At 59.5% G+C, this 14,331-nt stretch overlaps 2 protein-coding genes across 3 annotated transcripts; one reads left to right on the top strand and one right to left on the bottom strand.

Moving 5' to 3' along the window:
* Positions 1-205: 205 nt before the first annotated feature.
* Positions 206-4,244, top strand: CBX2 (chromobox 2; the record flags this gene model as incomplete). Its single annotated transcript, XM_082293912.1, has 5 exons — positions 206-280; positions 376-419; positions 956-1,021; positions 2,569-2,638; positions 2,895-4,244. The coding sequence occupies exons 1-5, from the start codon at positions 209-211 to the stop codon at positions 4,242-4,244; spliced, it is 1,602 nt and encodes a 533-aa protein (XP_082150038.1). The 5' UTR covers positions 206-208.
* Positions 4,245-11,312: 7,068 nt separating this feature from the next.
* On the bottom strand, positions 11,313-13,406 carry CBX8 (chromobox 8). 2 transcript variants are annotated; one of them, XM_082294006.1, is made up of 5 exons: positions 13,297-13,406; positions 12,890-12,933; positions 12,633-12,698; positions 12,468-12,558; positions 11,313-12,304 (listed from the first exon to the last, which is right to left on the bottom strand). In XM_082294006.1, exons 1-5 carry the CDS (start codon positions 13,363-13,365, stop codon positions 11,480-11,482), a joined length of 1,095 nt encoding a protein of 364 aa, XP_082150132.1. In that variant the 5' UTR covers positions 13,366-13,406; the 3' UTR covers positions 11,313-11,479. The 2 variants fall into 2 exon arrangements, with proteins under 2 accessions (XP_082150132.1, XP_082150133.1); XM_082294007.1 differs by having other exon boundaries at positions 12,468-12,534.
* Positions 13,407-14,331: the final 925 nt, after the last annotated feature.

Below are 14,331 nucleotides of genomic sequence, written 5' to 3'. Positions count from 1 at the left end.
GCCGGATCGCCCCGCCCCCTGCTCCCCATTGGCCGGCGGGGAATTTGGGGACCCCCCCACCCGCCCCTCCGCCGTATTGTGCCGGGGGGCGCGCGTGGATCTGGGGGGGGGGGTAGGGGGGGTGGGAGCGCGCGCGGTCGCCGTCGGGGGCGCGCCCGGGGGCTCCCCTTGTGTGTGAGTGCGCGGGGGTGTGCGCGCGGCCGGGGCCATGGAGGAGCTGAGCAGCGTGGGAGAGCAGGTCTTCGCCGCCGAGTGCATCCTCAGCAAGCGGCTCCGCAAGGTGGGACCCGCCGCCCCCGCACCCCCCGCCCTCCCCGCACCCCTCCGCACCCCCCGCCGCCGCTAACGCGCCTCTCTCCCCGTCTCTCTCCACAGGGCAAGCTGGAGTACCTGGTCAAGTGGCGAGGCTGGTCCTCCAAGTGAGCGGGGCGGTGCGGGGCGCGGTGCGGTGCAGGGCTGCGCGGATCACGGAACCACGCGGTGCGGAGCGGGCTGCGGTGCGGGGCGCGGGTACCGCCCGCCCGGCCGCTTTTGTTTGGGTCGTGCCGCTCCTTTTGTTTACAAATAAGCGCGGCCGCGGCCGGGCCCTCCCCGCCACCGCGTGGGGCTCCGCTCCCCCCCGGGTCGGTCCAATCCCCCCTGGAGGCGCCGCAACCCCCCCCCCCCGTCTGTGCCGGCCCCGCGCCCCTCGCCCGCTCTGCTGAAACCGGAGCTCCCCCGGGATGCGCGGGGCTCGCCTCGCCCCGCGGCGGCGTGGCCGCCCCCTTCCCGATCTCCCTCCCCCGGCCTCTCTCCCCTGCCCACCCCCCGGCTGTGCCGGCCCCCGGTACGGGCATGCCCCGGTCCGTGCCAGGCCCGGTTGTCCTTGGGTGAACCCCCCGGTGCCGCGGCAGTGCCGGAGCGGCGGGGGGGGCCCGGCCCCCCACTCTCACCCAGTCCATGTCCTCTGTTGCAGGCACAACAGCTGGGAGCCTGAGGAGAACATCCTGGACCCCCGGCTGCTCCTGGCTTTCCAAAAGAAGTGAGCAAACTCTAAATATTTCTAAGCAAACTGTAAAGTCAATTAACTTCTAATTGGCTGCGCGTGTGGTGGAAGTTGTTGGAAACAACAGCCTGGAGCTGGCGGGGCCCTTTGTGGCCAGGCCCTTTTGTTTGTCCCTGGAGTCACGGTCCAGGTCTACCTGGAAAAGCTCTGCCCTGGCCGGACAAACACCGAGGGTTTATGGCCCAGTTGTGCTCTGGGTGCACCTGGGGAATGTGGCAGCGCCCAGCACAGACCTGGGGCTCGAGGTCCCCATCCAGCGCTCTGGGGCCTTGGCTGTGCTTGGGGGGTGAGCAACCCCTGGGGGAGGTGGTGCCTGGGCTTGTGAGGCATTAAAGCAAACGTCTGGAGGGTGAAGCTCTGGGAGGGTGAGAGAAATAATATCTGGGAGAAAATCATAGAGAATGGTTTGGATTGGGAAGGATCTTAAAGCTCTTCCCAATCCACCCCCTCATTTCCACTAGACCGGGTTGCTCCAAGTCCTGTCCAACCTGGCCTTGGACATTACTGTGGATAGGGCAGCTGCAGCTTCTCTGGGCACCCTGTGCCAGGGCCTCCCCACCCTCACGGGGAAGAATTTCTTCTTAATATCCCATCTAACCCTGCCCTCAGGAAGCTGGAAGCCATTCCCTGTGTCCTGTCATTCCAGGCCCTTGCTCAAAGTCCCTCTCCAGCTCTCTTGGAGCCTCTTTAAGTACTGGAAGGTACTCTGAAGTCTCCTTAGAGCCTTCTCCAGGCTGAACAACCTGGATGGCAGAACAAAATGGTGTCTTTCCTCAGTCAGGCCCATGGTTCCTGCCCGGAGCCGGGCTGAGAACAGCAATCCTTCCACAGCCATTGCATCCCAGGAATCACACGTGGAGCAGAGGAGTAGCCAGCTGGCTATGGCAGACATAGTGCTGCCAAGTATTTTGACGTCATAAAAATGAAAATCATTAAAGTTTATTATAGGATTCAATTATAACTGGTTTCTGGATCCATTTTTTCAAGAATAGGATCTGGTGTTGAGTGCAGACAGGATGGTGTTTAATCAGCTGGATGTGTTACATCTTAACGCCATCCCATTTAAACAGAACTAGGAAGCAAGTACAGTGACCTGAACCATCCCTGTACCCCAGCCTCCAGCTGGGCCACCATGGCCAGACCAGGAGGTGCAGGAGAGGTGGAAGGAGTCCAGCAAAGGAGGGGACTCACTGAGCTTCCAGGGAATGCGTTTGCTTTTCCCACACTCAGCATGGAAGCTCAGCACTGCAGGGGCATAACCAAAGCAAGGCTTAGCAGGGCCAGGATGGATCCTTCCCTTTGCCTGATCCCCTTGTGCCAGAAAAATGGCAAAGCTCACTGGGAATTGGAAAAGGCACAGATCTAGGATGAGTAACACCATGTGGTCCATCACTGGCTGCTGGAAGCTGCAGGGATGTTGCTGATGCAGACAGGGATGCTCTCCGGTCCCTACCCGGCTGCCTCAGTTCCCCCAGATTTTTTTCTTCCCTGTAAACCTTGTCCTTAATCCTTGTTTTCTCTAGGGAACACGAAAAAGAAGTGCAGAATCGGAAGAGGGGCAAGCGGCCGCGGGGCAGGCCCAGGAAACACGTGGTGAGTCCCGGCAGTGATGGGAACCCACAGCTGTGGCAGCACGGGAGGGGCTCTGGCCTTGGAGGGCACTGGGCGTGGGGGTGGCCTCAAGCACACAGCTCCTCACATCAGCTAAGGGATCCCTGAAGATCAGCTACATGGAGAAAGAACCTGTGTGTGTCTGAGGCCCCGGCCAGGCTGCCCTGAAGGGTTTGCAGTGCCTGTAACCATTCCTTGGTCATTGCTGTTAACTCTCCCTGTCTCTGTTGCTTTGCAGGAACCAGAGATGCCTGCGAAAACTAAGTCAAGTAGCTCCTCTTCTTCCACATCCTCCTCTTCCTCCTCCTCCTCCGATGAAGAGGATGAAAGTGATCTGGAAGCAAAGAGAGGTCCCCGCAGCAGAGAGACGCACCCGGTGCCACAGAAGAAAGCTCAGATCCTGGTGGCGAAGCCCGACATGAAAGACACTTCCAGGAAGAAGCGTGGGCGGAAACCTCTTCCCCCAGAGCAGAAAGCAGCTCGAAGGACTGTGAACCTGACAAAGGTGCTGAAAACGTCCCGGAAGGAGGTGGGGGGCAGTGCCAAGCTGGTGGGGAAGCTGCAGCCCCAGCACAGCACGCAGGGCTCAGGTATGGCTGTGCTGAAGGATCCACCGGGCACCTTGGCTGGGCTCAGTTCGGGGGGGTCATCAGTGGAAAACCTGCCCAACATGATGAAGAGCGGCTCGGCGAGCCCCAGCCAGGCCATCAGCTGGCAGAGCTCCATCGTGCACTACATGAACAGGATGTCCCAAAGCCACACTGCAGCCGAGAGCTCGGCGCTGGGCAGGCTTGCGCTGAAGGCACAGGCAGCCAGTAAGGGCAGCTTAGGGCTGGACTTGAAAATGAGGAGCCAGAAAGGCTCTGGGGATCTGGGGCTGAACGTGCAGGCACCCAAAACTGCAAAGGCTCCTGGCAGCAGTGCCGGAGGGGACCAGAAATCGGCGTTTGCTGCGGGAGCCCAAACGCTGCCCAACGGCAGCAAGACGCCGTCAAGCTCGTCTGGGGCCGGCATCCAGCCAGCCTCCAGCCAGGAGCTGAACCTCCAGGCTCTGAACCTGCAGAGTGTCAAAAACGGGCCGAGCGTGGCCAGTGGGAGCAGCCTCCCCCGGCACCTCTGCGGCTCCCTGGCCAAGGGCTCTGGTGGCAGCACGGCCACTGCGGGTGCCGGCGGTGCCAAGGGCAGCGTGGTGGGGGCCGGGCTGAACGCTGCCAGTGCTGGGACGCTCCCAGGGGGGGACGGCAGCAAGAGCAAGAAGCAGGCACACCGGGCAGGTGACAGGGACTTGGCCAAAGGTGGCTCAGCTGGTGCTCAAGAGGGACGTGCGGCCACAGAGAGCCGCAAACCAGCCGCCCTGTCTGAAGTGAGCACAGGCGAGGACACCAGCTCGGATTCGGACCGGGATTCAGCTTCCCTCCCAGCTGCGGGTCAGAACATGTCTGTCTCCATCCAGACCAGCCAGGACTGGAAACCCACCCGCAGCCTGATTGAGCACGTCTTTGTCACCGATGTCACCGCTAACCTGATCACAGTGACGGTCAAGGAGTCCCCCACCAGCGTTGGGTTTTTCAACCTGCGGCAATACTGAGCCCAGGAGCATGAGAGGAGGGAGAGGGTCCTTCAGCCTCACCCTCACCTTTGCCCAGCTCTTCCATCAGGTTTTTTTTCTTCAAGTGAACGTGGAGATCTCATGAGACCTGCTGGAACTTGTGTCTGGAAAGGCTGGACAAATACACAGTGAAACCTGCTCCAAACTGCCAGCGGGTCCTGGCTCCTCTCCATCCTCTTCTGGAGCCGTGCCCCATGTGAGGGTGGTCGATGCCATTCTCTGTGAGCGGGGGCACTGGTGCTGCCAGGGGTGTCAGGCTGGCCAGCTTTGAGCCAGGCTTCACTGCACGTAGGTCTCTTTGCTTTGAAACAGCAGATGCCAAGGTCTGCAGCTTGCTGGCCTTGGGGAGGTGCGGAGCTGCCATGGGACAGTCTTATACCTGGGAGAGGACCAGGAGATTCTCTTCTGGGCTTCCTGTGGATCTGTCTGTGAGCCATGGGGAACTGCAAGTCAATCCAAATGAGGCAGCTGCTGCTCCCAGCCCTTGAGGCTGTGGGGGGGCAGGTGCATTCGGGGGTTTTTCAGGGTACGCTCAGCCCAGCCACCCCCCTGGGCGAGGTCATTTCCAATGATGGGAAACCCACAACGTTTCTATTGGGGTTTCCAGCTGATAGGGAAATATTGTTTACATTTTTTCTTAAGGAATTTATTTTTTTTTCATGAGGGAGAGGAATAACCCCAGTCTAAGATAGAGTAGGTCCTGGATGCCACTAACAGAACAGGTGGCAGAGGTGCTTTTACTGGAGGGTGTCTCCTTCCTGCTGGAGGAAAGTCCTGCCTTGAGAGCCAGCAAGATCCACCAGCTTCTCTGCAGTGGCTTGACTTCAGAGGAACGTGAATTTCTGGGCAGCCCAGGGAGCCCACACGCCGCTCCTCTGCCTCATCCTGGCATTGCCAGCATCTCCACCTCCTGCTCAGCAGGTTCCAGGCACTCCTAGGGACCGAGCTGAGGAATATTTTTTAAGCCTTGCAAAACGTGGAAAACCTGCCCAACATGATGAAGAGCGGCTCGGTGAGCCCTAGCCAGGCCATCAGCTGGCAGAGCTCCATCGTGCACTACATGAACAGGATGTCCCAAAGCCACACTGCGGCCGAGAGCTCGGCGCTGGGCAGAACGTGTGAACCCTTCCAGCAGCAGGTAGTTCGGTGCTGGGACTGCCGGGTGTCTGAGGTCAGTGCCGCAGTTTGGCTGAGCCCTCCTCACCACTGAACGGCCGAATCAGCCTTGGCTGCTCCCTGGGTTAGACTCATGCTGATCATCCGTGGTTTTCTCCAGAATGCTCAGAAGCTGGTCGAGGCCACCACACAGGTGGTCTGGAGTGGTGGGAAAGGAAAGGAGAGGAGAGGGAGAAGGGCTAAGGCCAGTGGGTACCTCAGGCTGCTGTTCCCCAAGGAACCAGAGCACCTGAGCAGCTGTTCACCTCCCCCTGGCCATCCCAGCAGCTGGGGTGCTCCTTTTGGCTTGTAATTGCACCCAATAATGGCTTTTTCACTGCAGCGTTTTCCCTACTGCAGATTTCTCCTACAAGCCAAAATTAGCAGCAGTTCAGGCAGAGTTTAGTAGCATTTGAGGTCATTTTAGTTCTGTTGATGCTGAGTCTTTTTCTCAGAGGTGATGAACAGCTGGCGGCTGCCCACTCCCCTAGGTGGTTCAGATGTCGCTCTGCTGGTGGGCCCCTCCAGCAGGCCACTGTGTAGGGGGCCACCAGGTGACTGACCTGGCACCAGGGTAGGCATTTCCCTTAGCCACAGGCAGGGCCACTCACAGCGTCTTCATACACAGGAGTGTGGATCCTGACCAAACTGGGGGTACACGTACTTCTGACCCCCCTGATGCGGCAGCCCCCCATGGTCACGGCTGCTGCCGCTGGCTGGCAGTGGGATCATTCTCAGGTGATGCCAAAATGTCCCAGTCTGTGCAGTTTACCTTCTACTGTAACTTTGCCAAACGAGCTCCAAGGAAGCACTGGCCTGTGTCAGCAGAAACCAGTGCCCCGGGCATGCTCTGTGCTGTGCTCTTGTGCTGGGGGTACGAGAGCTTTGGGAGAAGAATCAAGGAATCTGGGAGCATGGGGGTGATGCTCTCACCCACACACCAAATGTTTGCTACTTGGCCTTTCCAAACCCAAACTGATCAACGATGTGCCTTTTGGACCGTCCTTATCTCAGCCTAGTCTGTGACAGCGGTCCCTCCACAGGTTTGTGCCTATGCAAAGCAGGGTGGTCACAGGGTCTTGGGGGCATGGTGACACCGATGGGGGAGGTGTCCTGGTCCCTGGTGGGACACTCAGCTGTCATGCAGAGCCCTGCTGAGCGATGCCCACAGAGGGGAAGCTGGCCTGGCAGGGATGCTCTTGCCTGCAGCAATAGGATGTGTGGATTGGTTTCTCCAAGGGGGAGAAGAACATCTGAAGACACTCCAAGAAGGGGCCAGGCCCAGAGGGTGGCTGCAGGAGATGAGCTGTGACAGCAGGTGAAGGGCTGCTGCACACCGGCTCCGAGCCGGCTGCTCCCTCCTGAGCCGCTGTCTAAGCTCCTGCAGGTTTCTCCATGCGGAGCCTGGCTCCTGCCTCCTGCTTGGGCAAAGGGGACATGTATCCCAGCACTGGGCAGCTCCCTCCATCACCCACCCTTCCAGGCATGTCCCCTCCAGCAGCACAGGACTCTGCTGTCACCACTTGCTATTGTGCCTTTTGCTCACCAGCGGGTTCAATTCCAAAGGTCTTAACGATGGTGAAAATGATAATCCAGGATTTTTTTCTGGCCATCTCACCTTGAATTTCTTCCCCAGCCCCTTTCTCACTTGGTGTTCCAGAATCTCGGCTCTCCCAGCAGCGCTGGGGGATTTGAGTGCACGGTTCCTGCTGGGGTTTGCCTCCCAAAGACACATCCTGTGAGTAATTGACTGGAATCTTTGGACAGGGGTTGGAAGACCCCTGGTTGGTGCAGACCCTGGCTGTGTACCACTAGGATTCACGTTCTACCTTTTTTTATTCCTTTTTCTTTTGAGTTTGCTGCTATGGGTTGGCATATTCAGCCGGGTGTCAGACAGGCAATTAAAGGTTTGTCACTTGTCATTTTCTAAGGCGTTTCCGATGTGAAAAGTCCTGCGGTATTTGTATAGTGAATGGATATTTTCCCCAGGCGTAATCTGGTTAAGCATCCTTGTTGTTTTCCATTCGACTGGAAGAGGTGGCCGATTCAGCCATCTTCCTGAGAAACTGAGTCTATTTTTATATATATATTTTGTACCAAAAAAATCCAGGAGTACACGGAGGGATGGAGATAGTTTAGGGGTTTGGTTTGTGTTGAGTTTCTGAGCTGTGTGTGAAGGGCTCCAGAGCCAGGAGAAAGGTTTTACTGACAGAAATTTGAGATAGGTGAAAACAAACAATTGTTCTTGTAACTTGTGCCAGTCACTGCTCTGATTTGTACATTTTAATTAAAGAGAGAGCCAAATCGGTCCTGTATGACACTTATAATTGCTTTAAACTGCAGCTGTTTGTTTGCTGTTATTTTCTGAGAACAAAAGTCGGAGATGTTATTTCCCTGGGAAAGCATGAGTGTTATGGGAGAAGGACCAGCTCCCCATGCAGACGTCCCGGTCCCTCCCGGCCCCTCGCTCGCGTTCCTTGCGCAGTTTTCCAGTGTTCCTGGACACTAACGCTAGTGTAGCCCCCCAGCTCTAGGCTGCTTTTAATTTATTTGCAGGAAAACACTAGGAAATGGTTGCGTCGGGTGGGGGTTTTTGTATGACTTTTCCACTGTTCTTTTTTAGCATATCAATAAATATTTTTTTAAACTTTTCAGCCTCGTGTGGTCCGTGCTCCGGGAGCGCTCCCGTCCCCCTCCCTACCCCCAGCACCGCCTGGGGCCGCCCCCTCTCCGGGACACCGTGTTCCCGCCCCGGGATGCGGCGGGGCCCCGGGATGGGGATGTGCGAGGCTGGAACTGGAGCCGGGGAACCGGAGCAGGGAAACCCCACCGCTTTCCCTCCGGGGCTCCGTGCCGGAGGCAGCCCCTCCCGGCCCCGGGCTCCGCCGCGGCCGGAGCTGCGCCTGCACCGCGGGCGGAGCTCAGGTGCCTCCGCCCGCACCTGCGGCACCGGGACCGGAACGGGGACGGGCCCGGAGCCGCGCGGGGCCGGCCTGGCCTGCGGAGGGCGCTGCGCGGCCGCGGAAGGGCGCGGGCGGCGGCCCCCGGCGCTGCCGTCGGCGCTGCCGTCGGGCGGGAGCTGAGCCCCGCCAGCCCAAGGCCCCCGGCCCGGCCCCACCCCCGGCCGCCCGCGGGGCCCCGCGGCCCGTGTGAACGGGCCCCCCCGCCGGGCCGGGGGAGAAAGGCGCCATTGTGCGGCCCTTCCTCCCGCTCCTCCCGGCGCTGGCAGCTCCCGCGGCGCGGGGTCCGCGCCCCACCCGCCCGAGCAGAAAAAGGAGGTTAATGAGGACACGGTTTAAAAAACCCATTAAGCCCCCCACCCCCGCCTATGCGGCCGGGACGGGTCTGCACACAAAGGCCGGGCTCGACGGGCAGGGGCCGCCGCGCCCCGACCCGCGCCCCCTCGGAAGGGCGGAGCGCCGCGGGCCGGGGCAGCGCCGGGGCCCGGCCCGGTACCGGGGCGTCGTCGTAGCGGCGGCCCCGGCGCATCGTTCCTTGGACCGGAGCCGCTCACAGCGGCCGCCACCGCCCCCTCCGGGCACCACAGGACCCCCGGGGGGGCGCCCAGACCGGCGACATCTGCGTCCGGGGAGCCTCCACCTCCCCCCGCCCCGTCGGGTCCCGGCCCCAGCCCCGCACGGCCGCGGCTGTCGGGAGGGAAGGGGCTGCAGGGCCACCCACCCACCGCACACCCCACGATGCTCCCAGGCACCCCAGGGCCACAAAGGGAAGCCAGACACGTTTCTATTTACAAAGTATATATTTAAACTGACATAAAAAGCAGGTCTCATGTGGACATTCACGGCTGGCAGAAGACACGTAGTTAAGCTTCACTTCTGAGACTGAGATTTAGCCAAATCGTTTTTGTACAAGTCTTAGATTTAAATAATCCACACACACACACCCGCACACGCACACACACACGCAGGGTACACGTCGCTATGTACAGACACACAGATACACCCACAGGTACGGTTTGCTCCAGGTGTGTGTCGGGACACACGGACACGGGGCTGGAGCCAAGCCCCGACGGGGCAGGAGCGGCTCCAGGCTCTTTGCAAAGGGAAGGATCCTCCAGCCTTGGCAGCAGCAGGAGCACAAACAGCTCAACCCCCTCCTCATCCTCCAACAACACCCGTGTCCCGTGTCAGCACCGGAACCAGCACATCAGCTCTTCATACAAACCAAGTTAAAAATCTCAATTTTACAAAATATGCCTTTAAAAAAAAAAAAAAAAAGAAAAGAAAAGAAAAAGAAAAAAGGAAAATCAAACTGGGAACTGTCAGACACGATGGCTCCCTTTGCACAGCCAATCCAGCATCCTGCCAGGCACCTCATGGGTTCCAAAAGGCTGGGGAAGGGAACCGGGCAAGGTGAAGCCACCAATGGGCCCTGCAGCACAGACATGCCCCTTGCCCAGCCCCTTCCCTCACCCGATGTGAGCTCCCTGAGCCAGGGGCCTTCAGGAGCTCAGGGACCAGGGGCCCTGGCTCAGTCCCAGCCCTCAGGCACTGCCAGGCTTGTGCTTCCCATCCAACTGATGGCCAGAGCAAGGCTCGAGGACAGGGCCACCTGCTCCACCTCAGCCAAGCCACACGCAGGCCGAGGGTCCCTCCCCGGCTCCAGCTGCGGCCGAGCTGGGGGAGCAGTGGAGCGGGAGCTGCACCCCCAGCCCCCCAACCAGCGGGGAAAGTCCAGAGCCCCGAGACCCTCCCTGCCCCAGCCAGGGAGGAATCTCAGCTCCAGATCCCAGCCCTGGGAGGAATCCCACAGGCCAGACCAGCACAAAATCCACCCAAGTCAGCGGGGCTGCTCTGCACGGGAGTATTTCGCCTCTTGGCTATTGTTTAACCAGCGCAAGGAAAGGGAAATATTTATTGTCTCTGAATGCATAAAGATGACCCTGGGATTTGTCAGGGATATGGATATTACAAAACACTTTATCAGGAGTCTTCCAACAAGTCTGAAGTGAACTGTGATTGGGAATAAAAATAATAATAATCCACTTTCTATAGCAGAATAAAGTAACTAAATATGGGCAGTGAGATGCTCCCTCCCCAACCTCTCTGGCATTTCAGGAATGTAAACAGAGGGGGGTTTTGTTGGGGCTTTTTTTTGTTTTTAGTGGGTGGGGGAACAGAATCAAGCGACCAGACAAAATGAAAACAGATATACTCAGCTCAGTCCCATCTCCCACAACTGCTACAACAACTCTATTAAAGTGCATTTCAGTATCACCCCTCAGGAACCTTACACACACAAACCTCCTCTCCTCCGCAAGAAAAGGGAATTCAAGTTAATACTCCAACACTTTTAGCCTTTTTATGGATTTCTGCTTTTCCCCGCCCCGACTTTGTAGCAACATGACTTTTTTTGTTAGACTGGAAACACCCCATCCCCAACAACACTGTGAATTCAAGTGCTCACGTCAACTGTCAAGGGCAACAGTTCTGGACACAGCACACTTGATTGTACAAGCAACACCTTAAATCACAATCAAGAAATCTGGGCACTTCGCCCTCCGAGGGAGCAACACGTCCCCCTCCACCATCCATAGCATCATATGAAAAATAATAGTTAAAAAAACCCAGCACATACTTAGCTATGAACACTGTTATGTACACCGGCTCCTGCGGCAGATGCGTGAACTCGTTAGTTCTCAGTTTTATTGTCCTTTCTAGGAGCAACTGAGCAGTCACTGTTGTCTCCATTTAAATAAAACAACTCAGAGTTGAAATATATATATATAGATATATATATAAGCATTTTTTCTTAAATAACATATTTACATCTAATAGAAAATATAACTCTAGAGATAATCTTTCCAACGAAATGTAAGACGTGAAAAAAAAACAAAACAAAAGAATGAGTTAATGAATTTAGGACAGTTTCTAAATTCTCTCCAGGACCAAAAACAAAAGAAAAAAAAAAGAAAAAAAAATTAAAAGAAAAAAAAAAAGGAGCATAAAAAAAAAAAAAAAAGAGAGAGGCCCACCAAGCTCTACCAAGCTTTTGTCTGGATCTGACTGAAGAAAACCCCAGCACCACCTCCACCAAACTCATCGCTTCTCCTTAAAGAATCCTTGGTCCGTGCTGCTCTCCTTGATGGTGACGGTCAAAAAGTTAGAGGTCACATCAGTTACCACCACCTTCTCCAGGTTGTTGAGAGAGGGGCTCCAGGACTCCTCCTCGGGGTCCCCCAGGATCCTGGAGACGGGGATCCTGGCGATGAGGGAGGGCCGCCCCGCTGGGCCCCCCACGCCGTCACGGTACAGGCTGCCCACGGCCCCTGGGCTCACGGCGCCGTGCAGGAGCTTGGGCCCGCCAGGGTCCAGCCCCCCCTGCCCCTTGGGGTCCAGAAAGTCCGCACGGTGCTTGGCGAGGCGCGGGGGGAAGGTCTCGGCCCCCGCCTCGGCGCGGTTGGGGCCGGGCAGGGCGCCGGGCAGGTCGGGCTCCTGCCGCCGGGCCAGCTGGATCACGCTGTGTCCCGAGCCAAACTTGGCCACCCCCGCCGCCGCCTCCTCCATCTTCCTGACCTTCACGTAGTCCCCCACCTTGTCCCCCGAGTCCCCCAGTTTCCTCTTGGAGGCATCCAGAGTCTCTGCAAGGTCCTTGTAAAGCTCTTTCCTGGGCTTTGGGCCTCTCTTTTTGGGGGTCTCTCCAGGTTTCTCTTCCACGCGGATCACCCGGTCCCGGATGCCGTCTCCCTTGGGGGTGCTGGTGCTGGAGCTGCCCTGGGGGGCCAGGGCTATGTTTCTCAGTCCTTCCCTAGCCCGGGACGTGGAGCCCAGCTCCTGGGGGGACCTGCCAGGATACGGCACCCGGATCCCCCTGGAAGAGTCACTGCGGAATTCATAGGTTTTGGCTTTGGCTTTTGCCTGGGCCTGCAAAGAAGATAAATCACCCGGTGACTTTATTATCCTGCCATCCGGCTGTGTAATTACAACTTACAAGAGGCCACCTTTGAGGGGAGCATCCTCCGAGGGGGCCAGAGAGGGACCCCTGCTCTGACACGCAGCCCTCTCGCGCAGGCTCTGGCCTCCTTACCTTTAGCAGGAAGGTTTTGGGCTTGGGGCCTCGCTTTTTGGGCCCGTAAAGCTCCATTTCTCGCTCCCTAGAGGTGTTAAAAGAACCAAAGCTTCAATTCAGCATAGCTACAAGACAGCAACATATTTACAAGTACAACTGCTACAGCTAGTAAAGGCCTTGTACCTCTCCTCGAAGGCTGCGAGCAGCCGGGCATCCAGGATGTTCTCCTCAGGTTCCCAAGTGCTGTACCTGGGGAGAAGGCAGGACGGAGAGAGGGAACAGAATAAGGAGCCAGGAGGGGACAAGACAAATAAAATTAAAAATAGGGGCATAAAGGGAGCGCCCTGGTTCCCGTTCTGGCACAAAGGGGGAGCAGGGGGTGCAGCCAGCATCCCCCTGGCCCCTGCTGCAGCCCCCCGCGGCCCCCACGGGCGACTTACTTCTGCGACCAGCCCTTCCATTTGACCAGATATTCCATGCGGCCCTGCGGATGGGAAGCGAGGAAAATAAATATGCGTGGAGCGAAAACCGCGACAAACCGCGACAAACCGCGACAAACCGCCCCGCAACAAAGGTCCCCCCGCAACGCCCCAAGCAGGAAGCGGAACAGGGGGCGGGGGGGCAGTGGGGGGGATGCAACAATGAAAAATAACGCGGATTTAACACGCACACCCCCCCAGGCGCGGATTTAACACTGCCCCCCCCCCCCAGGCGCGGGGCGCGGAGGGCGGGAGCGGCGGAGCGGAGCCCGCCCCGCGGCGGGGGGAGGCAGGGCCGCCCCCAGCGGGCCGGGGCCGGGGTGCGGGGGGCCGGGGGCGCGGCGGGGGGGCGGCGGGGGTGCACCTACTTTGCGGATGCGGCGCTTGAGCAGGGCCTCGGCCGCGAAGACGCGCTCCCCGACGGCCGAGAGCTCCATGTTTACGCGGCCGCTCGCAGCGCAGGGGCGGCCCCGGCGCAGCCCAGACCATAATACTCCGCCCGCTGACGTCACCGCGCCCCCCCCCGCCCGCCGCCGGAGCCGGGTGGAATATTCCGCCCGCGCCGCATTGGCCCCGCCGCGCCCCGCCCGCCGACGTGCCCCGCGTCCCGATGGGCCGGGGCGGGGCCGCCGGGACACGCCCCCCCGCCACGCCCCGGACACGCCCCCCCGGACACGCCCCGCTCGGGGGGACGGCCCCGGGAGGGCGGGAGGGGGCGCGGAGCACAAAGGGGCCCCGCGGCACAGGGAAGGGGTGGGATGGGGTTTCGCAGCCCCGGAGACGGGCTGGGAGGTTCCGCGGCACCCGGACGGTGCGGACTGGGGGGGGGGGGGGGGGGGTTCCGCGGCCCGGCCCGCCTACCGGTGGTCGGACAAAGAGAGCGGTGTCAGGGGTGGAAGCGCTCCCGCACAAAACGCCCGTCCCGGTACCGGCGGAGTCCGCGGTGCCGCGGAGCCGTCCGCGGTCAGACGCGGTCGCGCGTGCCGCTCGGCGCCGCCGCTGCCACTGCGGGAACGCGAATCCTGCCCGGCGACGCGGACACGACCGACAGAATGGGGCACGGTGGCCGCCGGTTTCGCTGTGCCGGCAAGCCCCCGGCTGCGATCCCGGGGCGAGGAGAGGTGACCCGGGACCAGCGAGGCGGCCCCACGCAGGATTCGGTGCATCTCCCGCATTACCTGCCCGCAAACTGGCGTAGGAACGTGGTTGCACTGCGAGGCTGCCAGCCGGTACCGGGGAGGCTGCCAGCCGGTACCCCCACCGGCTCCCCTCCCCGGCTCTGCCTCTCGCCCCGCGGCACCGCGGAGGGAGACATCGCCTTCTCCCCGAGGCGGCCACGGAAGAACGAGACACGTGCGAGTCGCGGGAAACCGGTGCAGCCTCTGGGAGACAGGAGGTCCCAC

Source organism: Coloeus monedula (assembly GCF_965178545.1).
Source record: "Coloeus monedula genome assembly, chromosome: 19".
In the NCBI taxonomy this organism is placed as follows: Eukaryota; Metazoa; Chordata; class Aves; order Passeriformes; family Corvidae; genus Coloeus; species Coloeus monedula.
Note: the sequence above shows the minus strand (reverse complement) of the source record. Positions and strands in the feature narration are given on the sequence as shown.